At 43.9% G+C, this 26,615-nt stretch overlaps 2 protein-coding genes across 4 annotated transcripts; one reads left to right on the forward strand and one right to left on the reverse strand.

The window, feature by feature from the left end:
- Positions 1-5,750: 5,750 nt before the first annotated feature.
- cbarpb (CACN subunit beta associated regulatory protein b) lies at positions 5,751-18,528 on the reverse strand. Of its 3 annotated transcripts, none has more exons than XM_042056114.1 (10): positions 18,461-18,528; positions 16,367-16,441; positions 14,957-15,102; positions 13,987-14,048; positions 13,462-13,624; positions 12,511-12,682; positions 12,021-12,185; positions 11,369-11,597; positions 9,851-10,031; positions 5,751-9,190 (listed from the first exon to the last, which is right to left on the reverse strand). In XM_042056114.1, exons 2-10 carry the CDS (start codon positions 16,412-16,414, stop codon positions 7,675-7,677), a joined length of 2,682 nt encoding a protein of 893 aa, XP_041912048.1. In that variant the 5' UTR covers positions 16,415-16,441; positions 18,461-18,528; the 3' UTR covers positions 5,751-7,674. The 3 variants fall into 3 exon arrangements, with proteins under 3 accessions (XP_041912048.1, XP_041912049.1, XP_041912047.1); XM_042056115.1 differs by lacking the exon at positions 18,461-18,528 and adding an exon at positions 17,049-18,451; XM_042056113.1 differs by lacking the exon at positions 18,461-18,528 and adding an exon at positions 16,954-18,451.
- Positions 18,529-19,252: 724 nt separating this feature from the next.
- On the forward strand, positions 19,253-25,478 carry atp5f1d (ATP synthase F1 subunit delta). The gene is made up of 5 exons (XM_042056118.1): positions 19,253-19,497; positions 20,315-20,468; positions 21,978-22,066; positions 25,052-25,193; positions 25,334-25,478. Exons 1-4 carry the CDS (start codon positions 19,378-19,380, stop codon positions 25,172-25,174), a joined length of 486 nt encoding a protein of 161 aa, XP_041912052.1. The 5' UTR covers positions 19,253-19,377; the 3' UTR covers positions 25,175-25,193; positions 25,334-25,478.
- The last annotated feature ends 1,137 nt before the right edge of the window (positions 25,479-26,615 follow it).

Genomic DNA, 26,615 nt, shown 5'->3' on the forward strand with positions numbered 1-26,615 from the left:
ACACACACATATACACACACGCACACACGTTCACATTCACACACACACACACACACACACACACACACACACACACACACACACACATGCTCACCCCTGCTTCTCCATCCTCTCATTCAGCCACATATCTCTTTATCTCTACTCTCTCCTCATCCTCCACTCCTCTTCCTCTCTCCACTCTTTGTTGTTCCAGCTCTCATATTCTTCTTTATCGGTGTCTATATTTGTTCTCTCCCTCTCTCATTATCTCTGTCTGTCTGTTTGTTTGTTTGTTTGTCTGTCCCATCGCCCTCTGTCTGTCTGCCTCTGATCTCTATCAATTCCGTGATCCTGTCCAGGGGTGTAGTGGTTAAATAAAAGGTGGTTAAACTATGAATTCTGTGATCACGGAAAAGATGGACTGCGCCATGCAGTCTCACATTTTAAAAAAAGAACATGTTCGATGATGGTGGAGGTTATTGTCCAATGTTTATGACGGTGTCGAATGGTTCTTAGAGTGTTGATGAGTGTGCATATTGTGAATGTGGATAATAAATACAGTGTGGTTTTTGAATGTTGAAAGTTGCAATTGGTGAATAAACTCTTTTGAGAGGTGGATAAACTCTTATTTCTGAAATGTCAGAGGTGGATAAACTGCGTTTACTTGCGGTTAGCCTCCACTACAGCCCTGCTCCTGCCGCTATTTACTATATCTCTCTACCTCTCTAGCTCATATCTCTGTATAACTTTTCCTCATGTCTTAGTCTGTCATATCTGTTCCTACTCTCTCTCTATGTCTGGGCCCTTCTTTCTCTCAGTCTTTCTGTCTGTTCATCTCTCTCACTCTCTCTGTCTGTCTATCTCTTCCTCTGCTTCTCTGTCTGTTTCCCCTCATTATCTCATTATCTTCCTGTGTCTCTCTGTCTGTCTCTCTGTCTCTCTTTCTTTCTCTCTCTCTCTCCCTGTCTGTCTTTCTTTCTTCAGCTCTCTTTCTCTCTCTCTCTCTCTCTCTTTCTCCCTGTCTGTGTTTCTGTCTCCATCTCTCTCTCTCCCTGTCTGTTTTTCTGTTTCCATCTCTCTTTTTTCCTCTCTCTGTCTGCCTCTTCCACTCTCTGTCTATCTGTCCGTCTTCATCTCTCTGCCTCTCTCTCTCCATGTCCCTCTCCCAGCGGGCACCTGCCCATTCATGTGGGCTCCTCTCTATCTCTCCTCTGCCAGTGACTCATTCATGAGCTCCAGCCCTGCCGCTTAACAAGCTCCCACATTCCTGCTGCAATGGGAACTCAGAGAGATCGCTTCACATTTAGCCTGCTCCCACTGCTTTAACCCTCGCCGCTCTCCCTCCGTGCATGACTCAGTGTGCATCATACGTGGAAGTTAGACAAGGTGCCGGGGCAGACAATTCACCATTGCATCCCCCTCGATTTCCAGTTGTGTAATGTGGCGATTCAAATGGCAAGGTCAGTGTTTGTAAACAGCTTCCTCTGAGATGTGGCACGACCACGCCGTCGCAGCTTGCAGTGGCAGCAGAAGCTCTGTCACAAATCACAAATGGCACCCATTTCTGTTTGCTTTCATTATGGAGAGGCATGTCATGTGAAAGAGGTTTCCAGTTCAGTATGTAATGAGTGTCATTTTTATTTTTTTGTGTGAGTGTGTGTGTGTGTGTGTGTGTAATCAGAAATGTTCTCTATATAATCTGGTGGAAAAGATTGAATAGGCTCCCAGTAAAAGTGTGGACTCTATACTCTCTGAGTCACTTGCCTGACTCCCACGCATTCTCCCAGTGCCTAGGACTAGCTCTGTTAAAAGACTATCAGCGAGGGGTGGTGGTGGCGATGATGATGGAGGTGGTGGAGGTGGTGGAGGGCGGCAATCTCCTACATACAGCGCCAAGAGGTAAGCGTGTGAAATAACATGGCTGGTTTTTACAACGAAGCACGAAGCTGGGGCTGGTTGGGGAGGGGGGCTTTGTCTGGCTAACCCCTATTAGAACACCGCCTGGATAGCTGTAATGGACCGAACAGACAAGTTTGTGTGTGTGTGTGTGTGTGTGTGTCTGTGTGTGCAGCGGCACCACCATCTCCTCTGGCAAATGAGGCTCGTGCTCCAGGTCTGATTTGAGACACAGACTGTCCACCCACATGCGGAATCAGACACAGCCACACTGAAGACAAGAGTTAGGGGGAAGGAGACTTCAGCCCAAAAGAGGGGGCTGAATACATTTGCAGCGTGAATGGCTAATAGTTTAAGAAGAATCCTACATGCGGAGCTGGTTGACCGCAGGATGTCCATAGAGCTTGGCTTGAGCTTTCATTTCTGATATGCTGCGTTACAGTGGACTTCCAGTGGAAGCATTTTGTGTTATCTGTCACCATGGGGGAAAATGACTAACCTGACCCTAGCCAGATGAATTTCGCTCCGCCCAGCTCCACTCATCCATCTGGAACCGATCCATTGAAGTGTTGCTTCAGAAGGCTGGGCCTAATCAAAAAATGCTTGGATATGATTGAATAAGCCACTTGTCCATCATCTATTGACGTGCTACTTCAACCACTCACATCGAAGCCAACCCGTGACGCTAATAACAGTCTCACAGTCGCTTCTACGCTATGTCACATCTATGAAACTCCCGCCCTGCGTCCTGATTGGCTGTACCATAAAATCGGTTGCAGAAATCACTCTCAATGGAAGAGGTCCCAGATGGATGTGAGTAAAGCTAGGCGGAGCTAAGCGGAACGAAATTCATCTGGCTAGGGTCAGGTTAGAAAATTACCTGGTGCAAGTGAAAAGTGCAACACAGAACAAAGTGTAAGGTAATGGTTTGCTCTTACATGTCAGGTCATAGTGTTAATAGACATGTTTCACTTTGCAAACTCACCAAATCAGTGTACCAGCAGCAGGCCTATAAATCGTCCCCTTAGAATTATAAGTTCTATCTGACATTTTTGTCAAATTGAGTTATTTACATATTCTTATTCTGTGACACCTTAAGAAGATGAGGTGAGGTGTTTCTTGTAGTTGTATGCATTTTTGGACATTATATCTGAAGAGGTTTGTTCCACTTATCAGTATAAGTCTATGGAATTCTAAGACTTTGAAGCTCAATATCTCAGAACTACTCAGAACGTAGATAGAACCCTATAATTCTAAGGGGACGAAATCCTCCGAATATTCCTTCAAAATTGTTCACATATAATAGGCTCTGTATGTCAGTATAATCTGCATTGTTAGTTGCGCTGTTTCTGCCCTGAACTCCAACCTGGGGTATGAGAGTCGGGCATGCTGCCACAGAGGCTCGATCAGCAGCACCAGTGTCTGGCTCATGTCCTGAAGCTTTGTGGGGAGGGACGGTATGGTGAGAATCACACACCTCACAGCTCTGTTCCCAGCCCGGCCTCTGTTACGTGTGCGACAAGTGAGGAGTGGGTTGTATTTATGTTGGTTTATCGTTGTGTTGTTGCCATCGCCATCTGGCAGGACTCGGCTACAAGATGCTCCAGTCAGCCCAGCACTGTGTGGCTTTCCTCATGTCTTTGTCACATCCAGATCCATATTGTTTACACTGACTGTGTTTTTTTTATCACACCCAGCCTCATGTCAAATCCAATGGAAAAAAAAGCATCAGTGAGCACCGGTGTGAAGTTTGTTGTCATAAAAGCCTAATTTCGTCACACTATTTATCATTTATGAGTATTAGGGAGTCATGGTTACACTAAAGTAAAAAAAGGTTGTCTCTTGTGTGGCCATAGGTTTCTATTGATTTAAATGTGTAATTAATGTGTCATGTATATTTTATTGACTTGCTATCATGAATATTTTATTTGTAAACACCTGAGGGAAGGCATGGCAGTGAGCCATAGAGCAGAGACTAATGGCCCTGAAAGACTGTGTTGTATGTGTGGAGAAAGATGAACAAGCTTTATGTTCTCTAAGCCATGTTTTAAGCTAGTTGTTGGAGCTCATGTTGCAAGAACACCCGACACAACAAATAATGCATTACTCTTTATTTACTAGCCCCCCCCCCCCCCCCCCCCCCACAAAAAAAAAAACCATAACCCAAAAATGTAACATTTACATTGTTTGGTCCCTTAAAGCTCAGTAGATAACAAGCAAACAAATACTTTTTTAGAAAGCTCTTTCATGTCTTTTGTTCATTTTTTATTATTTCTAAAATAATTAATTCAGCAATTAATGCAATAATATGTATACATAAATATTGTTTTTTTTTTCTCCATGGAAATATATTTTGAAAAATCTCTTTAGTCTGCATGGCTTGACTTCTAAAATAAACAGGGATCCCAATTTCTGCATTTAAAAACTATAAATATCAATGACTTTATTTCTACCCGCTTTCTCACACAATAAGTAATATAGGCGTATCATCACTGATTTTGGTATTGTATTGTTATATGAAACAAATACTGTACCTTTACTAAAACCATTGATTAACATGCAGGAACTATGCACAAGAACGTATCAATGCATTGGACGGGCTACCTGGAAGTATTCAGAAACATCTTTCAACAGGAGTACGACTGACTGATCTATCTCAATTATAGTTGTGCTTGTATACATGTCTAGTACGGGACCCGGAAATATGTCAGGCAATTTAGCATTTCATTTCAGGTCAACACTCTAAACAACCTGTATAGAAATGCATATATTGACATATTTTTACCTTTGTGTAAATTTTGACATTTTGAGGCAAAAATGTAAATAAATAAAAAATACAGCCTCAAAATTCAGTGAAAGTAATCTGTTAATAGATTTGACTGTTTTTGTCTCTGTATTTGTCTACCCAAAGGGCATAAAATGGCTACAGCCTTTGCAGAGACAGGAAGAAAGCACAGTTCCATTCTCCTTGATAGGACAATGGATGAAACGACACCTCATGAATCTTCCATGTGGGTGCTGAAACCTGCACAGGAGAATCATCAGTTATCAGAGTGTAACACAGTGTACTGTAGAATGTGCCATTTCATCTCCACACATTGGCCAGAAGCATGTTTCTGCCTTAGAGCTGTCAATATATGACAAGGAATTCTGATCAATATATAGCTTTATAGATCCAAAGAGCTAACTACAAAATAAAGAACCGTTAGATTCTTTTTGACACAAATCAAATTATTCAAATTCCGTTTTACGAACAAAATTGTATGGCTTGTCTTGCTCCTAAGTGCCAGGTCAACTTATATAATTACTAGAATTTATGCCTGCACAGCTTTTTTTAGTATTTTATTTCATGATCCAGCAGTTTTATATTATTTCACATGAGACTACAGTATGTACTATGTGCTTGTAAGAAAGGCATCAGTCCATGTACAGACAGAGGTCACAGACTAGTGGGTGACTTGAACAAGCAAGGAGAGAGAGAGAGAGAGAGAGAGAGAGAGAGAGAGAGAGCTAGAGAGCTATGCTACAGATATAGGAACAGATTCCTGGAATTGCTGTAGCTAAGTGCAAAATTGCTTCCATGGTAATTTTAGAATAGGCATGCCATGTTGTGACCAACGGTTTTATTTGATAATTGGAACTGAATTGAATGGCAGCATTAGTTGCAAATGTCTGCGATGGAGATATGCAGAATTGCCAACAAAAAGTATCTTTGTTCTGACTTTGTAAAGGCAGGAAATGGCATGGTTTTCAAGGACTATGCCCTGCCTTGCGTAACCCCACACCATTCCTACTAGAGAGGAATAAAGAAAGAACACCAGTGAACAAATACAGTAGTCTGTTTTGTGGACCTCATGCGAGAGAAGCCTTTCTCATCTAATAGATAAATTTAATAAACACAAATAACACCGCCTATGCTTCGTTCAGACCTTCTGAAACTCGTCTTTTAGGCACATAAAAAGATCACAATCCCCTGCAGTTAGCAGTTCAATGTGGCACAGGGAGGACCAATGCAGATCTCAGTTGATCCACCGGCCACATTTAGTACAGACTGCTTGTAACTTGCTGAAAAGTATGATTAAGGTAACTTCTATCAAATGTAGTCTGATAAATTGACTTTTAAGTGGAAATAAAAAAGGGCAATCATGTAGAACAGCATGATGATGTATCTGCCCATATGGATGTGCTGGTCAGTGTCTCACTGTATAGGACCACACGTATCTCTGGCCAACTAGATATCTGGTCATATATAATGTTTTTCTGTCATTACATTTGAAGACATCAGACATGAGCAAAAACACATTCTCAGGAAAAAAAATAATAAAATGAAACATTGTTGGTTGTGACACCAGGCAGTTTTTTTTCCCTCTCTTGTCGATATTCAATTTGAATAGAAGCACAAGCTTAACTCCAGCGTATACCCCCAAATTACAAGGACACTTCATAGGAACAAATGTCACTACACTGATGTGTAGTGGCCTGCTGTGGGGTGATTTCCATGTCTCACATAGACATACATGCTGACTCAGCATAGGCCTCATCATGCAAAGTGATATGTAGGGTAAGAAAAACATAAAAAAAAACCAAACAAACAAATTAACAAGAACATGGAGAGGGAATCCATCAAGCTGAGCTGCCTCTGCATGCCTACATGCCAAATATGTGTAGAAATGCCAGTGAGCAGATACATTAGATTCTCCTCCATTACCGCACACACAATGCCACATTCACTAGAGGACACACACACACACACACACACACACACACACACACACACACACACAGATTTTCAGACTAGGTACACGGTGTGATGCCACGAGGGAAACATAAGTCCCTTTAAGTAACTTTAAATAATGTGTTGCAGTTATTTACTGTTGCTGTAATTTATACAACAGGAAAGTAATGTATATCCATTGTACACATGTACATAAGATGATAATGTAAAATTCACAGTTGGACAAATAAAATCACGTAATCTTCACAGGTTTTAAAGAAAGATGAAAGATATATCATTCCACTGATATGTGGCAGGTAACACAATGACTATTAAATATTGACTACTTCAGCCACTGTTTAGGGGTAACCAGTGTGCCCTGCTATAGTCACACACTCTCACTCTCTCAGGGGTAACATACAGTAAACATGGTCTAAATAGCTATTCTTTATGTTCGTATCTATTAGCACCCAATTTCACAGTGGATCAACTAGTGCAGAGAACATACTGAAGAACATAATGGGTTCTGAACTGAGAGAGAGAGAGAAATAGAGAGAGAAAGAAAAAAATAAGAGAGAATGAGAAAGAGAGAGGAAGAGAGAGGCATTCACAGGGAGAAACATAATAAGAAAAGCACAGACTAGCTGGAATGGTTTGGTGAGTACATGGGTATTGAGCCTACATACAGACACAAGGACATCTGGGTTGAAACCAGGGAACTAGAGAAAGAGCAGAGCGCAACACAATTCCTGGCAACATTTTAGCGCACGTCAAACATGGAGGAGGATTTAGAGTGAACCTTATCAATGACATGCTTCGTTCAATAATTGTTCATTTTATGGCAGTTAAGTTAAACTAAAGCTACAAACAGAGCACATTGATGAGAGATTTGAATGGTATCCACAGCAAAAGGGGTCATCTTGTACCCCAGCAATATACAAAATGGTCAGACTATTGAATGTCCTATTTTTTTCTATATCTTTGGTGGAAACCAAGGATGCGACCGGACTGAACGAGTGAGTCATGGGGTGTGTGTGTGAAAGCAGATGCGGTATGACGTGTGTGAGGTTGTGACTGGAGCCATGCTACACTGGGCTGTGGTCGGGGGAGGCGTGTGTAATGGCCACCACGCACTCCGAGGCGTCCTTGGTCCTGCGAAGACTGGTATAGAGGCGCTCCTCCAGGTTGGCCGCCAGCTTGTCGGTCAGCTCTGCCGTGATGGTCTGCGGCCCGTAGCCCGTTTCCGGTGGCTGCGGCGGTGGCGGTGAGCAGCGCTCGTCCGGTGGTTCGGGCGGAAGTCCGGCCTGCCTGCTCTGCTCGGTCGCAGCGCACTCCGATGCGAGGACGGAGTGAGACGTCGTTTCCTCGTCCTTGTCCCTCACTGTCCCTGAGCTATTACTAGGGCTGACTTTTCTCTGGTCCTCCTGCTCCTCTTGGACGTCTGTTGGTCGCTCCTCGTCCTGCTTGGGGGTGTCCGGCGTTCTGGGGGTACCCTCGCTGGCCTCCTCGTCCGGCGCGCTGACGATGCGCGGTAGCGTGCTGTGGTAGCTGGTCTCCATCGGGTAGTTGACGCTCTCGCCACGCCGAAGTGGAGTCCGGTGGCGGTCAAACGAGGTGGCCAAGCGCTGCCCGGGGTCGCTGTACTGCTTGGAGCGTTGCCACTGCTTCCGCAGGTGGGTGCAGGAGCGGTGCTTCAAGCGCAGCGGCGACTCCTGCTGGTCAAACTGCGGATCATGCCTCAGGAACTCGTGAAAGAGGGCGTCGGTCTTCTCGTCGATGCTGTAGTCGCGACGGTGCAGGAAAGGGTGTGACGACGATGATGACGACGCCGACGGCGGCTGCTGCTGCTGCGACTGCTGTTGAGTGTTGCGTGGCGTGAACATCTGGCCGTACGGCGACCACGCCACGGCGCCCTCTGTGTCACTCAAGCCTAGGCCGCCGCCGCCGGCAACGCCACCACTAGCGCCGGGCTCCTCCTCAAGCTCCTCGTCGAAGACGTGCGACTCCAAGCTCTCGCAGACGGTGCCCCGGTGGCCTGAGCTGGTGAAGAAGTGCCGGCGCTCCAGCGCCGAGCCGTCCTTGCTGGTACAGCTGCCGCTGCCGAACAGCCGGAGCTCCTCGGGGGCCCGGGCCGGCGCTTCGATGGAGGCGTAGCCGCTGTCCATCTGCAGCAGCTTCCGGTTGCCCGACTCGCCGTCGCTCCCTTTCTCCGAGTCCACGCTGTCCTGCTTCCCCCTCTTCGGCTCGACCTCGTCCGTAGGCGACGACGCGTCGGCGTCCTCCTCGATCTCGTCCCCGATGTCTTGCGAGGGGTAACTCCGCAGTGCCCCTTTCTCCGCTTTGGCGCCCAGCGAGCACACACTGTCCATGTCGCCGCTGCGGACCGAGTCCTTGTCGTTGCTGCTGCTCTGGTCAGAGGACACACACTTCTCCAGGGAAGCTCGCAGGGTCCAGATGTCACGGTATAGCGCCTGGTGGTCTGAGCTCTCCCGACGGCAGCCCAGCCCAGCGGTAGCCTCGTCCGGCAGCTCAGAGAAGGAAGCCCCGACCAGGCTACCCCCTGAGCTACAGCTGGGCTCCACCACCACCTCCACCTCTAACCTGCAGGAAAGGGGGTGGGTGGGTGGGGGGAGGGGGGGTCCAAGTTAGAACATGCACGTCATCCCAATTAGGGCTACCGCACATCGACAATGCACACCATGACTGTGACCACAGCTACTTCATTATGACATGTTAATTACCATGGGGTTAGCATTATGCACCTCATCACACACCCGCAACTAATGGCTCGCGCCACCAGATGCTGTTATGCAAAGCTCTGAAGGTGATCAAAAACTACTGTGAAGAGCATGACTTGCACTTTGGCATTTAGATAGAGAGAGAGAGAGAGAGAGAGAGAGATAAAGGGTAGAGGGTAGATGACTTAATGTTAAAGCTGCTCTAGCAAGTTTGAGTTAATGCTGATACCTAATGGCTTGTGACTTGTGACTGACAGGCCACACATATAAGGTGTTTAAACAAGTCAGAGGTTCCCCTTGAGACTACTCTCAACATTCGTGATAGGCTCCATCTCCTTACGGAGAGAAACCTCCTGTGAGATGGACAGGGTTGTAATGTCAACCTGGGGCACCTTGGATGAAATGGATCTCTGATCTCAGGCCAGTGTGGTGGGGGCAACAGCACAGCAGCAGCAGCGGTGGATGTCTGAGGCCATGCGGCGTGTGCAGGCGAGGGAATGGATGGCGAGGGAATTAAAGATACCTGCCGAGGGAAGGTGGTGGCGTGGAGGGGGGCGAGAGGATGCGGGGGGTGGGATGGTACACGATGTCCTTGGTGCCGGCGATGTACTGGATGAGGTCGATGTGGTGTGCGTCGTGCTCCTCCTGGTCCATGCTCTCGCTGGCTGCACGTTGGCGCTGGAACTGCCTCCTTTTAGGCGAACCTGTGCACACAACATGGACACAATCCTATTGTTCAGTAATGGTAAAGGTAGCTGTTATATGGCAGCATATATGTAGATACCCTACGAAATGGGTTAAAGTCAAAATGTACTGGTGATATGAATGGTAAAGTCAAAATGAAACTCTAATATTTTCCCAAATATTATCTTATCTTATTATCTTCTTAACGATGGATGCATGGATTGCCTCTTCTGCACAGCCTGTTGCCAATGGCACATAAATGGAACATTAATTCAAGACTGAAAGAGCGGCCTTTCTACCAATTGGTTTATCGTTTAACGTCACATCTGCATGTTTCAAAAGGGCAGTGGGAAAGGTCAAGAGGTTTAAGAAAACCTCATCATTGTCATCATCAAATTTATTTTCCCCCCTCAGTCGCCCATTGACAGCTCCAAGGAATGTCTCATTCTCTCTCTCTCTCTCTCTCTCTCTCTCTCTCTCTCTCTCCCCATATATATATATATACACAGCTTTCCTTCTAAGAAGTCCACAGCAACAGCCTTTTCCAAAGAAATGCCATGAATGGTTCCAGGCAAGTCAAGGCTTCCTGAGATGATTGTTGATGATGATGTTGTTCCCAACAAGCTCTCTCTGAGTCAGTGTTTTCTGTGTATATGTGAGTGTGAGAGTGTGAGAGAGAGAGAGAGAGAGAGAGAGAGACAGAGAGAGAGAGAAAGAGAAAGAGAGAGAGAAATTGAATTGAACAGAAACAGAGAGAGAGAGAGAGTGAGAGACAGAGATTCAGCGAGAGAGAGAGAGAGAATGAGAGAGAGAATGAGAGAGAAGAAGAAGAGAGAGTAGTCCACGGGGAGCTGCCAGGAAGCTGCGTTGAACCCCGGAAAGCTCGGTAGAGGAAGAGCCCTGCGTCACCCAGCCATCTGTCTTCTAGAGAAGGCTTGGCTGCCCAACACAGCCACTCCCTCTTGGCCACCATACAAGCACTCTTCAAGCTCAGTGTCCACATCGAAACAACGTCCTTTCAAATGATGAATCGTCATATCAAACTGAAAAAAACTCGGAAATTATTTTAATCAGGTTTTTTTTTTGTTCTAGAATTTGCCTTGGCCAAAGTACATGGCTTAAGTCGGAAAGACACCACAGACAAATAAATGTCTTTATGTCTTTTCCTTTTCCTTAATATAATTTAGTTAATTGTTCTGTGTCCTGCTGAAGCTTATTATCTGAGAGCAAGAACTAGGGTACAAGTGAAGAGACAACTCTGGGAACGGGGGGTGGGTGGAGGGTTGGGGTGGTGATGGTGGTGGGGGTGGGGGTGGGGGTCATGTATTGGCTGTAATGACGAGTACCCCCTCCTTACCTCTGGTGTCCAGACTGGACGCCCGCTGGGTGCTGTCAAACTTCCACTTCTTGATCTTGAAATAGGGGCTCGCACCCTCCAAGCTGGCATGGCGCCTCAGTTTGGAGAAGAACTGCAGCACGGGGCCCTGGGTAGGGTTGGCCGAAGATGTGCCCGCGGAGGACATCCCCGTCTCACCCAAACTCCTGGGACTGCCTCCGTTCCGAGAGCTGGACCCCATTACCTCGATCTGAGCATGACAGGGAAAACCAAGAGTTCATATAATCTGAGTGTGGAGAACCAAGAGGGCGCAGAAAGTCACGTGTTCCCTTTGTGTGGGAGATAAATATGGAAGAGAACCTCTTGTCCTCTGTGTCACAGACAGCCACACTTGTGGGTTGAATGGCAAAAGTTGTAAGTGCCTATAAGGCTGGAGTTGCACATTGAATGTCACACACACACACACACACACACACACACACACACACACACACACACACACACACACACAAACCAAATCACACACAGACACACTTCACAGACCCAGTCGCTAGAGTGATTGCTCACTTGACACAAGGAGCCCCCCCCCCCGCCCCCACCAAGACACACACACACAAACATGCGCAAGCACTTGTGGTATTCACTTGTGTGGTGCATAAACACAGTGACTCACCATGGAGGGTCTTGGGGCGAGCTTGGGGCTCGGGGCACCAGTTGGGACGCTGATGCTGAAGCTCGTGTCCACGGTGGAGTTGAGTGCGTCCCCAGGGAGGGCTGAGCTGAGGCTGACGTGCAGGCCGGTTAGTGCCGTCTGGGGCAGAGGGGGGCGCACTGAGGGCTGTTAGGTGAACGGTCAAGCAGAAAGAGAGAAAGAGAGAGGGGGCAGTTAAGGTAACGAAAGAGGTCAATGCTCATGACAGAATGTCAATATCATGTCGAGAAGGAGGACTGATATAAGGAGCTTGGCTGGGTGAGGCTCCTCAGCTCCCCCGGCGTCTCAATCAATACCCTCTGTGCATCAAAGTGTCACAGTCGAGTAGTGCCTGGGCTTGCCCTCGTTTGTCTGATTTGTTTTCTCAGAGTGCTGTCCGATGCTGGACGTCATGGCGACTTAGAGTAGCCTCTCTCTCATTCTATTTTCTGCACTCTCTTTCCACTCTCACCTGGAAGATGGAGAGGCTGGACTTGGAGGCGGGCCGTGTGGTCATGGCAATGCTGTTCTCCGATGACTCACACTCGTGGATGGTGACTATCTTGAGGGCGGGCGGCGGAATGTGGAGGTGCGTGAGCCGGGCATTCTTCAGGTGGTGGAAGTCCCCCTCCGTAAGAGTGTACCTGAGTACATATGGAAGGGTCAGTGAGTGAGGCCACCACAAAAGCCTATCGGAGGGGACTCAAGGTACTTGGAGACTGGTCAGACAAATGCCTAACAAGTCCAACCAAAACCAACAGTTGGCTCAGTGTGCGCCATCAGTCTGTGTTTTTCAAGTTTTGGTAACAAATGTCTGTCTTGTCAGCTGTCTGGGAAGTGGGGAAATGACTGAAATGGCTGGTTTTGTAAACATTCTGAAGACTGCAAGCAACTGCAGCCAACTTTGTCCGACACTGGGGACGTTAGTTGGGCATTGTCTGGGCAGTGTGCAAGGCAAGCACCTTTAGATCTCACACCATTGACTATTTCAGCAGGATAGCCCAGCCCTATGGATGAGTGATCATAAACCTTTTCTTTGTAATTCACAACTCAAGTCATGCAGATACAGTGAGATCCAGGCCAATCGATTCCTAAAACATTTCCGGCCAATGCATTAGACATTTCCGACCAACACATTGATTCCTTTGACAAAACAACATACCAAAACATTGTTTCTGACCAACACATTAGACACCCTCTCCCTATACTACCTAATCAATTTCTGGAGGTTTTTTTTTTCTGACAGAAAGGTTTCTTTTCAAAAGGTTTCTTTTCATAAACTGTCTAAAGTCTGGAGCAGGAAGCATTTCTGAGACTCTGTGTGCAGACGGGTGAATTAATGAGGGCACGGTGCAACAAGGGACTCAGAGGGCAATCAAGGGAAGTGTGTGTTTGTCTGTTTGTGTCTGTGTGGGCGTCTGACCTGCGGCCCTTCTCCTGTGCCTTCTTGCCATGGTCGAAGAGCGCCGCCTCGTTGAAGGAGACCCGGCGGCCGGTGGTGCCGGTGGACAGAAAGCGTTCCGTCTCCATGTCATGGGAGCTGGCGGCTGACAGACAGTCCGATTCATCAACCCGGATTGTGATCTCTGTAGGGGGGTGGGTGGGAGGATATTGGGTGGTTTGGAAGGGTGACAGGAGGATGTTATTTTAAAAATCGATGCAAAATAGCTGAGGTTTTTATGAAAGTGCCTACAGTATTGCAATGTGCCAGAATGCATTGTTCCGTCCATTTTGGCAGGGGGACACACAAGCACAAGGCTCTACACATGCACAAAAGGCACCAGGGTCATTTGTTTCTTTACACAGCTGCTATCAATCTCACACAGATCTGTCAGATAACTTTTAAGGGAACCTTTCTCAGATATTCCACAGATCTAATGTCATATGAACACCAAGACACTGCCAACCACAGCAATGAAGTAGATAGTAAAGGTTGTGTTATGATTACCATGTACAGGCTGAGATTCCTCAAGATAAGATGTTTTGGTCTTCTCTGGATCATCACTGGCCCTAAAATGCAGAAGACGGTGAATCTAAGGTCAAGATCTCCAGTGTCAAAACTGCAATGTCCAAACTGTATACACCGTGTTCTGAATGTTGTTCAAAAACAGCTGAAACAATCTACTTCAAATAACATAGCTAAATGCTAATGGCCACTGCTGCAATGCTGTTTCCTCTGATAGCTTTCACTTCCTCCCTGACCAGATCTCTGGGTGAGAGGGGAACAGATTGTGATGAAGTTTCCAAGCTGCATCTCCATCCCTAACACACACACACACACACACACACCCTCTCCCTGCACAGTTTTCAGCCAGAGCTTATGCTCCTGCAGGAAGGGGAGATTAATCAACACCGATGGCTGCAATGAAATCTCATTACACTCATCATTTGTCCCTGTCTGCTCAGCTCTCGCCCAGCCAGACATCAACCAGCCTGCAACGCACTGCACAGAGGCAGAGGGGGGAGACTAATGTTACAGCAGCGCACAGCGCCAAATTGAGCCAGAGAGAGGGAGAGAGACAGAGACAGACAGAAAGAGAGAGAGAGGGAAAGAGAGAGAAGAGAAAGAGTGTGTGAGAGAGAGAGAGTGAAGAGAGAGAGTTAACTTCAGAAAATGGTGAGATCAATGTGAGTTTTCCTTGCAAAAACACCCTCTAGGTCTCCGAAGCGGTTCTTTCTCTCAGCGTGGCTAGAATAGCAATTATTGATTTTGTTAATGTTTGTCCTGCGTGTGTAATCATAGCACAGTAACATTAACCCCCCCACCCCCCCCAACAAACAAATAAATAAACTGCATCATTTCTAATAGGGCACAGTGGTGACTCACTTCTGGCTTTCAGGCAAAGGTGTGCATGTGTCCGTTCATATTCTCTACATGACATCAAATAAGGAGAGTGGGAGTGTGTATTTGATCTCACCGTGCGTGGCGTCGGTCTTCATCACAGCAGTGGCGACAGACGATCAATAGCACGGACAACAGGACCAATGTCCCCCCAAGGAAGATGGAGAGAAGGACCAACAGGAGGACGTAGCCATCCTGTTTCCCCGTTTCCAATGGAAAGTCCTGCACAAACAATTCTGAGGTCAGGGGTAAATAAATGGCTTCATCACTTAATGGCAACCAAGATTTATCCTGACAGTGGACAGACACTGGGCCACATCAGGGCCTAATCCTTTCTGTAAAATTACAGACATCCCGAGAATCACCCCTTTGAGCATTATGGCTTGAATATGGTGTTGCTAAGACATCTGTGCCACCTGACTGATTGGGGTCAGGGGAGGCCCTTGTGTCTGTAGACTGAGCTTGCTGAGGGGCCTTGGGGAGAAAGAACGCAGGTGTGCTCTTTGTTCTAGAGTTGAGACATTAAGTGGTGTATTCAAAGATCCAAAGAGTTGCAGGGCTTGGGGCAGAGGCGGAGACGTGAGCTCCTGACACAAGGATAAAGAGAGAGAGAGAGAGAGATAGAGAGTAGGAGGGGGAGAGGGAGAGAGAAAGAAAGGTTTCTCCCTAATAGACATCAAAGACTTGGGATAGCCTCTCCAGGCTCTGCACTTGATTAAAATGTTCACTGTGCACCTCATGAATGTATAAAATGTATAGACTATAGTATGTGTGCAGTAAAACAAAAAAAGACAAACCAAAGAAAATATTTCTGTAAGATAAGCCTGAAATGTGCTGAAACTGAGACATTTCCCTAGGCATTTCCTGCTTTGGTTACTTGAGCTGCATTGGTTATTTGGCTAAGCATATCTGTATGCAATAGTGTAGATTCCATGTTGAGAGCTAACAAACACAAAAATGTCGTCTGAGAAGTTTACATTGTTTCAATACCTGTTGAATTATCAATAAAACACATTTCCATATCAATAACACCTTTAAATCAATAAATAACTCTCAACTCAAGCTATCCTCGCTGTATTTTTCACTAAAAGATACAATAAAAAGAAGCTCCCAAATAGATTTGTAACATTTAGATTTGCAACATTTGATATTCACATTTTAAAAAGTCTGTCTTCAAACACAATTGCAGCACATTTCCCAACTGCAAGGATCACCTGATTAAATAAAAAAAAAAACTTGGCAAAAACAGGACCTGTGAGTTTCAGAATGACCACAATATGTGATTATAACCACGTCTCTATTTCCGTTCCTTCAGCTGATGATGTCTGCAACAAAGTTTCCTCAAAGGTACACAAGCTTCAGATGAAATCACGGATTTAATTACTGGAAACACAGAGCAGGATGTCCTCTATTAGCGCGGGTCGTCTTTGAATGAAGTTAGATCCGCTAGCAGAACAGGAAGGATGAGAGCTCTGTGTGTACTTACTGTGGGGTTTTCAGTTAGGTTTTTCCAGACGGTAGACTCATTGCTCATGGTCCACGCGAGCGATGTCCTCTCCCCCTGAGGAAATGATCACAGGAAGTCGTGCAGTCCGTATGGCACTATAGCAATTTTGATTCCAGTTAACCATCTCTCTCTCTCTCTATCCCTAGGGGTTTGAAAATATCTGTGATCCGACAGTGTCATGTTTGCTTAAAAACATGTTTTTTTTTCACTAGAACTGACAACATGAAAAGGGACAATTCTGTTACCAAACTAACTAAAAAGTTAGTGTGTTAAATGCAATTCTGCATCATTTCCCTCCTTGATATATGTATTGTAGAAATGCCTCTGACATCTGCTAGTACAGCTTGCAGTGAAAAACAAACATCACTCAGAAGAGATCAGTGCTTCTAAAATCTGAAGGTGAGAGAACACAAGGTGCCAGACAGTCACTCACGCTTCCTTGCCATAAATCACAAATCTCAAGTCATCAAATCTCTGAACTCGCTCACCCTCTCTCTCCCAGCTCTCTTTCTGTCCCTGAGTGCAGAATATCACACTGCGATTCCATTATAAAGTGATGACTCCACCTTTAGCAGCAGCTGAGGCCCAGCGGTATGTGGTCCGTCTGCTAGATAATAGCCATTAATGCTGCAGCTTCTTCCCACACTGTGCAAACACTCACCTCCTCAGCGGTTCCCCATCAAACAGCAAGAAAAAGGTAAAATACAGAATGAGCTTTCCACTAGCAGTGTCACTTCACTCTGCTCTCTTTCCACCTCTCTCTCTCTCTCTCTCTCTCTCTCTCTCTCTCTCTGTGTTTTTCAGTGGAAGCCTAGCAGTGTTCGGTGTGTCTCCCTGCGATAAGCCTGTTCAGCCTTGGCTCTCTCTGCATTCTAAGCTTGCCTTTGCCCACCCACCTGGTTCTCTGGCTTCCTAATGGCTGCGGTGTCTGCAGAGCAAACGCTTGGAGTGTCACACAGCAAGTTCACTGCTCACAAGCTTCACATAATGACTATCAGAGCCTAATCATCCTAAACAGAGTTCACATCATTTTAAAAGAGAAAAAAGTGTATAGATAGATCAACACAAGAACAACTAAATAAATGTTATGGCATGAAATTGGTTTTTATTATTATTATTATTATTATTATTATTATTATTACAATTGTAATAAAGTCCTGTTACATCACTCCCTGAAAAAACGCAGGCTATAAGTTTTGTGATCAAGGTCAGAATTACAAATGATCATATATTATAGTTCAGATATTAGAGTATTAGAGTGTCATGTTTACAAATGCATGTGAAATCTCACTGTCAGGCCATTTTTGTTGCTGTGATTGCATTACAATGATTACTAACAGCATGACACAAAAGGAACCCCCCAATTTTGTTCAAAGACTTGCTACTGTATGGAATTCTATATATCCTACTGTACATCACATAATGACCATCTTCTGCCTCTTCACTGGGTCTCCCGATGGTTGGACTATCACACTCCATATAGTTATCATGTTCATCAATTGCACCCACTGAATAATGTAATAGGCTCTTTGCATACCATGATTAGGCCTACTTAATTAAATGTTATATAAGTAGACTATGTGTAAATTCTATTCAACGTGCGTGTACAAATACATGCATAAAATGTGCAAAAATATAATGCATTCACTTAATGCATTTGACATGGAAGGGGATGACGAACGGACACGTTTAATCGCTGATTTCCTGTCAATGGTAGAAATGACTGGCTAATATTATACTGAAGAATGTGTCAAAGACATGGAATGAGAATTACAACATAGATGAGCGTTTCGTGTCGACTATAGGCTAGCCTACCTTGAATTTGATGATTCCCCATCTAAAGCTTGAGTCTATACAGCTGTAGCCAGCTAACAATGCATGCAACACCTAGCCTAGGCTACTCTTCGGAAATTCCCTTTCTTTAGACATGATTGTCAAGTAGGCTAAAGAAAGATACATCGAATTCTTTGCCCTAGCCCATGCATACTCAATCAAATACAACAATACAATAGTAAGGTTATTATCGATCGCCAATGTATCTCAGTTTAGAATAGCAGAAGAAAGGTAACTCACCTAATTATAATTCATGTGGATGTAGTAATGTCTAGTCAAAAGCCAATAGCACCAAACCTTCGCCGAACACCTTAATTTTGATTTAAAAGCTAAAACTATTTATGAATGAAACCCTGAGGTTTAAGACACACCCACCTTCTCAACACCCAGTCAGAAAAAGACTACGTGACGTAAGCTGGAAGATGAGGAGGTACCCTGCAAGAGGATGCGCGAAAGGATTGGCCCCCATGTCTACATGGCTTTTGATTAAACTGTGGGGTATACCCCGAACTGATTTAGATTCAGAGCGTTCAATCCATATCTAAAAAGGCCTGTAACGATGTTTGTCATAGCTTTGTTGACACATTGCTCAAAACAAACCCCTGCTGTCAGGAAATAATATAAACAATTTCCAATGATCTCTTATTGGAGGATATTGAAATCAGAGAATGTCTAATAAGACATAAGGCTCTGCTAAAATGTTGAGTAGCATCAGTCTTCCTTGCTGTTTATGTTGTAAGTTCAAGTTGTAAGGCCGCCATCTGCTGGCAGAAGCTAGCATTCCAATGTTTATGCATGTGTAATTTATTATAGTAAGTTAGGCGATATAAAAAAAAGATTTATTCAATCAACAGTGGTCTTTTGATGTGAAGTCACGAATAATTTCTTACGAAAACATAGACAGGCTGAACCAAATATTTTCGCTTATAAGTTAATTTCCTGTCATTTCATTGGGGCGGGGGTAGGCCTATCACGATGCAGAACTCAGCAAACTTAATTTCCCAGAATGCTGTTACACTCGATATGGCCTTATGGGTAACTGTACAGTGCCCTTGTATGAAGCTCAGACGCTGACTGGGATCACGCTTGCATTTGGGGAGAACCTTGGCCTCTCTCTCGGTTGAGTTTATATCAGAACTACCTAAAAATTAGGTAAAATGATGGCAGCAAGGTTTTTGTTCCGTCGTGCGGTCCCTGCTTTGAGACAAGTGCGTTTCTATGCAGATGCACCCGGTGGTGCACCGCAGATGTCCTTCACATTCGCCTCGCCGACCCAGGTAAAGTTAGCCCATGTTGGTTTCAAGACTGATAGCTCAATTGCTGAGGGGTTGGCCTTCCCTGTGATCGTAATTTCATGTTCGAGCATTGCACAATAACGTAGTCAGACGAGAAGGAGCAGTAAAGTATACGTAATGTGTGCATGCTGTGAACGTGTCAATTGTGTAACTCATTCAGCTTTAAGACTTAAGCTTATGAAGTTACAGAACGCCATGTTCCTGTGGTCCATTTCATTTATGCTAAAGCTAGCCTAATGGAAGCTAATGTCAACCAGAGACGGATAGTCAGGTAGTGTGTATTCGACTGCAACGCTGCCGTCAACCAGTTCGCTAACCCAAATTAGCTGCTAAATTGTTTGCTCGAATATACTTTGCAATGGTAGTAAATATTGTATTCTCCTTTGATCGGCCCCAACCAATTGGATCTGACGTTATCTCCGTTATGCTAGCCACCAGTTAATTCAACAACCAGGCAATGTTGCTGGCTGGTTAGCCACTATTAGCCGACTTGCTAGCCACTATTAGCCGACTTGCTAACTTCCCCTGAATGGATAGCCTTTCACCTTGAACTGTTTAAGCATTTTGGCCCGAGTTGTTGATTAAATGAATCACGTCAGTCGGTGTTAAACTAGAATAATTCTCATGTGTCCTCAAAGCCATGTTAAGCTTTTACTGAGGTATTCACTAAATGAATGTTAGTCTAACGTTACCAACGACTGTGAGTAGTTGCTAATCCGCAACAGTCGCAGCAGAAGGGTTGTTCAGAAACTACAAATTCACCTGTCATACTTTTTTTTTTTATTGTGTATAATTGTAGGTGTTCTTCCAAAATGCCAGCGTGAAGCAGGTCGATGTACCAACACTGACAGGCGCTTTCGGCATCCTTCCAGCTCATGTTCCGACCCTACAGGTTCTGAGGCCTGGAGTTGTCACCATCTATAGTGATGATGGTTCATCCGCAAAGTACTTCGGTGAGATATCCTTCACACATCTTTGATTCCAGCAGCTTCAATTTTAGCCCGGATCTTTTTACGTTACATTACATTTGGCTGATGCATTTTTAACCAAAGCGACTAACACCATGGTAACAGTTAAGTTTTAAAGCAATTCTCTCAACAAGTTTAGGACAATTTAAAAACGGTCGAGTACAGTAAGAATAAGTGCATCAGTGAGTGCTGTTTTTAAACAGTTGAGTGTCAGTTCAAGACGGCTGGTAAGTGCTAGGATCAGCAAGACTTGTTGTAAGTGGTGCTATAAGAGGAGATGTTCTCTAAAGAGCTGGGTCTTCAGGAGTTTTTTTGAAAATGGAGAGGGATGTCCCTGCCCTTGTAGGAACTGGCAGTGTGTTCCACTGTGCTCTTTTGTGGAGGGGTAGTCAGACAGCAACCCAATTTGTTACATGTAAAGAAACAATGGTATGACAAACTGCAACCTTTACGTCTGTCTGTGTTATTCTGTAGGGGTCAGTCAGTCTTGAAAAAAACAAGGAGTTATATTTGCAAGGGTCAGTCTGAGCCACATAGGCCTACAGTATCTTGTCTGGCATGGCAGCATTCCCTGTTCCCCAGTTAATTTGAAGTCATATAATTGATATGTTCTTCATGTGATATGTCCTTTTCCCAGGCTTGGAATACTGGATTTTAGAGAATTCTCTCTTGTGTGGCAGGGCAGAGACAAGGGTTGGACATTCTGAGTAGCGGTGTACATCATGGAAACTCTGGACAACAGTGCTTTTTGCAGCATATTCAAATATTAATTTCCCCTATTTCGGTGCTGTGCACCTGCTTAGATTCATTGTAACCTATTAGAAAATAGGCTCCTTAAAAGAGGATAATTTTAAATAACAACATTGCTTATATGTGGACATGATATGCACACAGCTTTGGTATTAATCCATATATGGTGGGAGATGACACTCAGAACTGAAAGGGTCTTTGCTGTTTACCTGATATGTTTTACTGTTTTATCATACCGTTTGGTAGTTTATTAGAATAGCAGGGCTGTCAATTATTGTGATTAACAATTCTAAGTCTTTAGATCATTTCACGTCACTATTATACTATTTTGCCTAATTGTACATTTAATATAAATAGTTTTATAGTGCTGATTCTTCATAGGAATAGCTCTTCCAAAAGGTAAACTCCGTCTGCAGGAAGTGTACTCTTTACTGGTCTTTATTCAGACATGTGTAAGCCAGTAGGTAGCAACCTTGCAAATCTTGCATGCCCAAGCAACAGGTACCCCAGGTGACTGGAAACAATTGTATGTTGTGGACCTAAAAACTAGGCCAACATATCAGCCCTTGAATCAGTAGCCTAGTTCTAAACCACCTTGAGCGTTTGGTATCTATTCAGATGGATTTTGTTTGTTCTAAAGTCTTCTAAATCTTTGCACCAAAGACAAACTATTCCATCCGTATCGCGCTTAGGTCATGATGACTATATGTTTAGTGTTTTTGTTTTTTTCCCTTCCATGACCAGTGAGCAGTGGCTCGGTCACGGTGAATGCGGACTCCTCCGTGCAGCTCCTTGCTGAGGAGGCAGTGACTCTGGACAGTCTCGATCTCCCTGTAAGTACATTTGTCATGCCTAATCCTGTACATTGACCTGCGTTTTAGTGCAGTAGTTCAATTGAAATAATAATTTTTAGGTACATATGCCTGATTGAAGGTTTTTAGGTGCCATTGCAGTGTCATTAGTAAAATATCACATTGACATAAGTAACAATTAAGCTGATTGAGTAAAGTTTTATTTTTTTTAGTTCCTTTAGACAACCACAAAATGTGTCTCAGTGCCCGTGTCTGTAATTTGTGTATGTGCATGTCTGAGCTTTATAAGTTGTTCTACACATTTCAAATTGCAATTGCACAACCTCTGTCTTGTGGCATTGGCTAGGAAAAAGTCCATCTTGATGTACAGATGACCAGACAAATTCAGGGAATCAAGAAAGTTAGCTTTATTTATTTCAAAATACGACCCTATCGCAGATCAAATGTTCTCTAAAACTATGTTTGAAAAACACTGCTTTCCAGTGACCTGGTTTGTCTTTTGTCATGGTTGATTAGTAAGGGCTATATTCTATATTTCTCCAGCCTTTATGGCTGATTTAGTCTTGAGTGTTTCTTCAGCAAGTGATAGGATTCATGCGGACAAAGAAAGACAAACAAACTGAGGGGAGAGCGTGTAGCCAATCAGATAATCAAATTCCTCAAATTGGAATTATTTCAAATAAGTGTTATTAGAACATTATCTAAACATTTTGAAAGAAATCTGTGTGTTTGTAGGGGTGATTTAGTATGTTACTTCTGAGAGAAGCCCTAAGATGACATGCTTATTCTTCAGAACTCCTCTTCAAGATATGCTAAGTGTTTTATACATGTATATCAAATGTAAGTTCCATCAGCGGCAGTGTGGGCATACAACTCTGGGAATAGAGAACAGTTATCTTGATTTAAAAATAAAGAGAATGTCAAGTGAAGGGACAGAGTGCTGTGTGGAAATTTACAATTAAATCATAAGTCAGAGATGTTTACAATATGACAACTCATTCAGTTTGCCTAACTAGGTTAGAAAATTAGTCTTTCCGATTACATTCAATATTGGCTTCAACCAATATCGATTAATAAATCACGATTTCTGCATGTCTGATAAAAATATGCATGCATATTTTCTTTCCTCTTACTATAGTTGACAAAAGCTCATCCAGATGTCAAGACACTTACTAAAGATGACCTAAAATGTGTATATGTAAATCCATATGTAAATCTCGGAATTTGAAATGACCACTAAAAACAGGCGAGTCTAAACAAAGACTGTGATGCAAATACAAACTGACGCAAACCAATCAATTAAATCAAATTAGTCATATAGCTGATAACCATGACCGGTGTTAGATATCTGCTAAAATGTTCTGTTTTATTCCCCAGCTAATAATAGGTTAAATGGACTTGTAAAATAGCATCTGGGCATGTTTTTAGTACAGAAGTTGCATACTGTCTATGTTAACATGTTAACAGAGAACAACGTAAAAGAGGCTTTGTGCTAGGCACAGTGGTAGGCACAGGTGGGCAAAACATTCGGAACTCCAGGTTGGCCTCTCTAAGGTGGATGACCTTTTTTTTCTTCTTCCTCGCACTGATAACAGTACTCATGGGCTCCCACTGTTAATGGGTATGGAAAGGTCAGTCACTGTTGAATTGGAACAGAGGTGTCAAATCCCCACTGAGAGACCTTTAACTCTCAGTAATGTTTGGCATTTATACTTTGTAATCGCCACTGTAACAAGTGTCTTTTGCGGAGAAAGGCCATATTAATTTGTTTGGGTCTTGGAGAGGGCCCCACTATGTCATTCTCTTCAAATCAATGTTTTAATATAAGCCACTGATTAGATTTGGTATTTCAGGAGTATGGAGACAGAGTATTCCCTTGAGTCTATCGGTAGACCCACCTGTCATAATGGAGCAAATGAAGGTAGTCCAGCCTTACTCTGTACAAGTGTCAAGAAAACATTGACAGACACTTGTCATTCATATGACTTGTTTTGCATATGCAGTATCAACAACAACAAAAATATATTGTTTTAGAAGTGCCACAGAAATGGTGTGACTTTGAAGGAATTCCCATGTTTATGTGAAGGGTTGAATGCAGAATGTGATTCATTTGTTGTGGGTAGGGATGTAATGGTATGAAAATTTAACCTCACGGTTATAGTGACCAAAATTATCACGGTTTTCGGTATTATCGCCGTATTTTTAAAAGTGTGTTCAAATATAACACAAGCTGAAATAGTTTCAAAAAAGTGTGAACGTGTTTATTATATTACAAAAATATAGGCAAAACCTTTTTAAGTGTAACTTTTAACCAAGGATGCTGGATTTTCACCTGGGGGTGCTCATAGTGGGGGTGCTGGGGGGGTAGATGTGATGGCTTTATTCTGGTGCATTTTAAAGTGGCCTATTGCTACTGGAGAAGGGCATAATTTGTTCACATTCATAGGCCTACATCCTGACTGCAGAAACAAACCTGGCTGAGCTGAGCATTCTTAATTCATAGCATAACGTTACCGTGGCATTGTGTTGTCCCATTCACTTTTTCCTTGGTCATGTTTAATTGGCTATGTGCTTATAGCTTAACTTACCCTACCATGACTTGGAGTTTGCTATTTAAGGCGCAGAATGGCTACACGATACAGCACACGGTTTTTGGTGAAAATGTTCCGCCTTTTTAAAAAGCAGGTGCACTCAATGTCTAAAGTGTTAAGCGTGATCACCAAACCCACTCAGTCAGGTGACAAAAGTGTGTTGGGCAAAACGTCTGCATTTCAGACTTATTTGTCACTTTGTGAGTTAAACCGGTGTGATTTATTCAATATCCCCATGCTATTTTCCCATAGGACAAATCACAAGTACCCAGATCTCCTTATATGGGCAAAGATGGCAGCTCCCCCCCCCCCCCCCCCCAGTGGTTTATTTGAGTACAGTAGGTGTCGGCTGCATGCCACACCTGTCATAATGCCAAGGGTTGTTCCTTAGTCTGTTCCTTGCCTCCTCTTGCAGTCTGCTAAAGCTAACTTGGAGAAGGCCCAGGCTGATCTACTCGGTGTTTCAGACGAGGCTGCCCGTGCAGAGATCCAGATCGCTGTAGAGGCCAATGAAGCCATTGTCAAGGCCCTGGAGTGAAGCACTTATTCAGCCTGTGGTAAGGACTACAACAGTTGCCTGATTTTCACAGACCTTGCTGTCATCTTTTGGTTTGGTTTCATTTGAAAAGTGTCACCATTGGAGTATGTATGTATACTAATGAAATTCCCCTCTGTTTTTTTCCCTCTCTCTCTCCAGGATGATGTGTTGATGTTAAGGTTAAAAAGAAAACCACCTGCTCCTCTCTTGTTTTCCCAAGTCCTGTCCAGTCCGTAACGACAAGCCACCAGGCCTGTTTTGTACAGTCAATGAATTTACCAATAAATTTATTTGGAATTATTCACTCAATTGTAATGTTTTAACTGCACGCTTCACCCTGCTGGCTTCAGAGTAATACACAATTCTTCCATGGCTTCTCATATTATGCTCACAGAAACCATATGCAACAATTTGTCATGTGAAGGACATACATTTTCCTGTTGGCGAGCTGGCGTGCCACATTTAAGACAAAAAATAAAATAAAAAAACTTCTAGAACTGTTAATTTGGCCAACCTTTGTCAATCACACACCAAGTCAGACTCGAAAGTTGTCTTAACTTGTTGTATGGTGCCGTTAACTTCAATTTCCGGTTACACTTTACTTGACATGACACCGTCATGAACGTGTCATAAATAAGTCAAAAGTTTGACAACGCTTCTATTATTAAGTGATATGGGGAGGGTTAGGTTTATAGTTATGGTTAGGGTTAGAGGTTAGGTTTAGGGTTAGGTTTCATGTCACTCTTATGTCGATACTGTCAAGTAAAGTATTACCCAATTTTCTCTGCACCTGGCTGAAAACTGGTTAGAAATTATTAGCATTTTTGGAAGCAACATGTGTGTGTATATAATACAATGATAAGACCGAATAATTGTCAGTATAATTGCTTTTTAAGGAAATCCACTGTAAGTGGCTGAATACCAGTCGTTCCACTATACATATTTCAGTCTAGTGTTATATAACACTAGACATTCCTGCATAACACAAACACATTCTTATGTAAGTGTTATGTCATAAGCCGTGCTGTTTGCTCTGTGCACCTGAGCAGCTGTAGTTTTTCAACAATTCAAGTTTCAACATTGGGGGGGGGAAAGCTGGAGATTACCCAAGATCTATTCGGGTCTGGCCAGAAAGTGAGTCATGGTGCATGTGTGCTTCATTTACAAGCAACTAGTTCTGGTAACCAAGTTAATTTGAACTACCAACTAGTGCTGTTACCTCAGGTCCATTTTCCTCGTAAAGTTCCTTCGCCACATCGATTACTACATCACCTAAAGACATGAGTTGTTAGTGCGCCTTCAATCATTTGTGTTGGGTTTTCTAAGATTGCTAGTTTTCAACCAAACTCTCCCTGCTACTGATTTGAATACAAGTGGCTTGTGATTTACTCCACCTACAGCTTAGGACACATACAGTCTTTCATTAGAAGTCTGACATGTC

The sequence above is a fragment of the Alosa sapidissima genome, chromosome 12 (assembly GCF_018492685.1).
Source record: "Alosa sapidissima isolate fAloSap1 chromosome 12, fAloSap1.pri, whole genome shotgun sequence".
NCBI lineage: Eukaryota > Metazoa > Chordata > Actinopteri > Clupeiformes > Clupeidae > Alosa > Alosa sapidissima.

Excerpts from the sequence above, each read along its gene's own strand:
- cbarpb (XM_042056114.1), bottom strand. The coding sequence starts at position 16,414 with ATGAGCAATGAGTCTACCGTCTGGAAAAACCTAACTGAAAACCCCACA. Across the intron at positions 15,103-16,366 it reads ACCTAACTGAAAACCCCACA|GACTTTCCATTGGAAACGGG; the intron begins GTAAGTACACAC and ends TTGTTTGTGCAG. Across the intron at positions 13,625-13,986 it reads GGAATCTCAGCCTGTACATG|AGATCACAATCCGGGTTGAT; the intron begins GTAATCATAACA and ends ACCCCCCTACAG.
- atp5f1d (XM_042056118.1), top strand. The coding sequence starts at position 19,378 with ATGATGGCAGCAAGGTTTTTGTTCCGTCGTGCGGTCCCTGCTTTGAGA. Across the intron at positions 19,498-20,314 it reads CATTCGCCTCGCCGACCCAG|GTGTTCTTCCAAAATGCCAG; the intron begins GTAAAGTTAGCC and ends GTATAATTGTAG. Across the intron at positions 22,067-25,051 it reads TGGACAGTCTCGATCTCCCT|TCTGCTAAAGCTAACTTGGA; the intron begins GTAAGTACATTT and ends CTCCTCTTGCAG.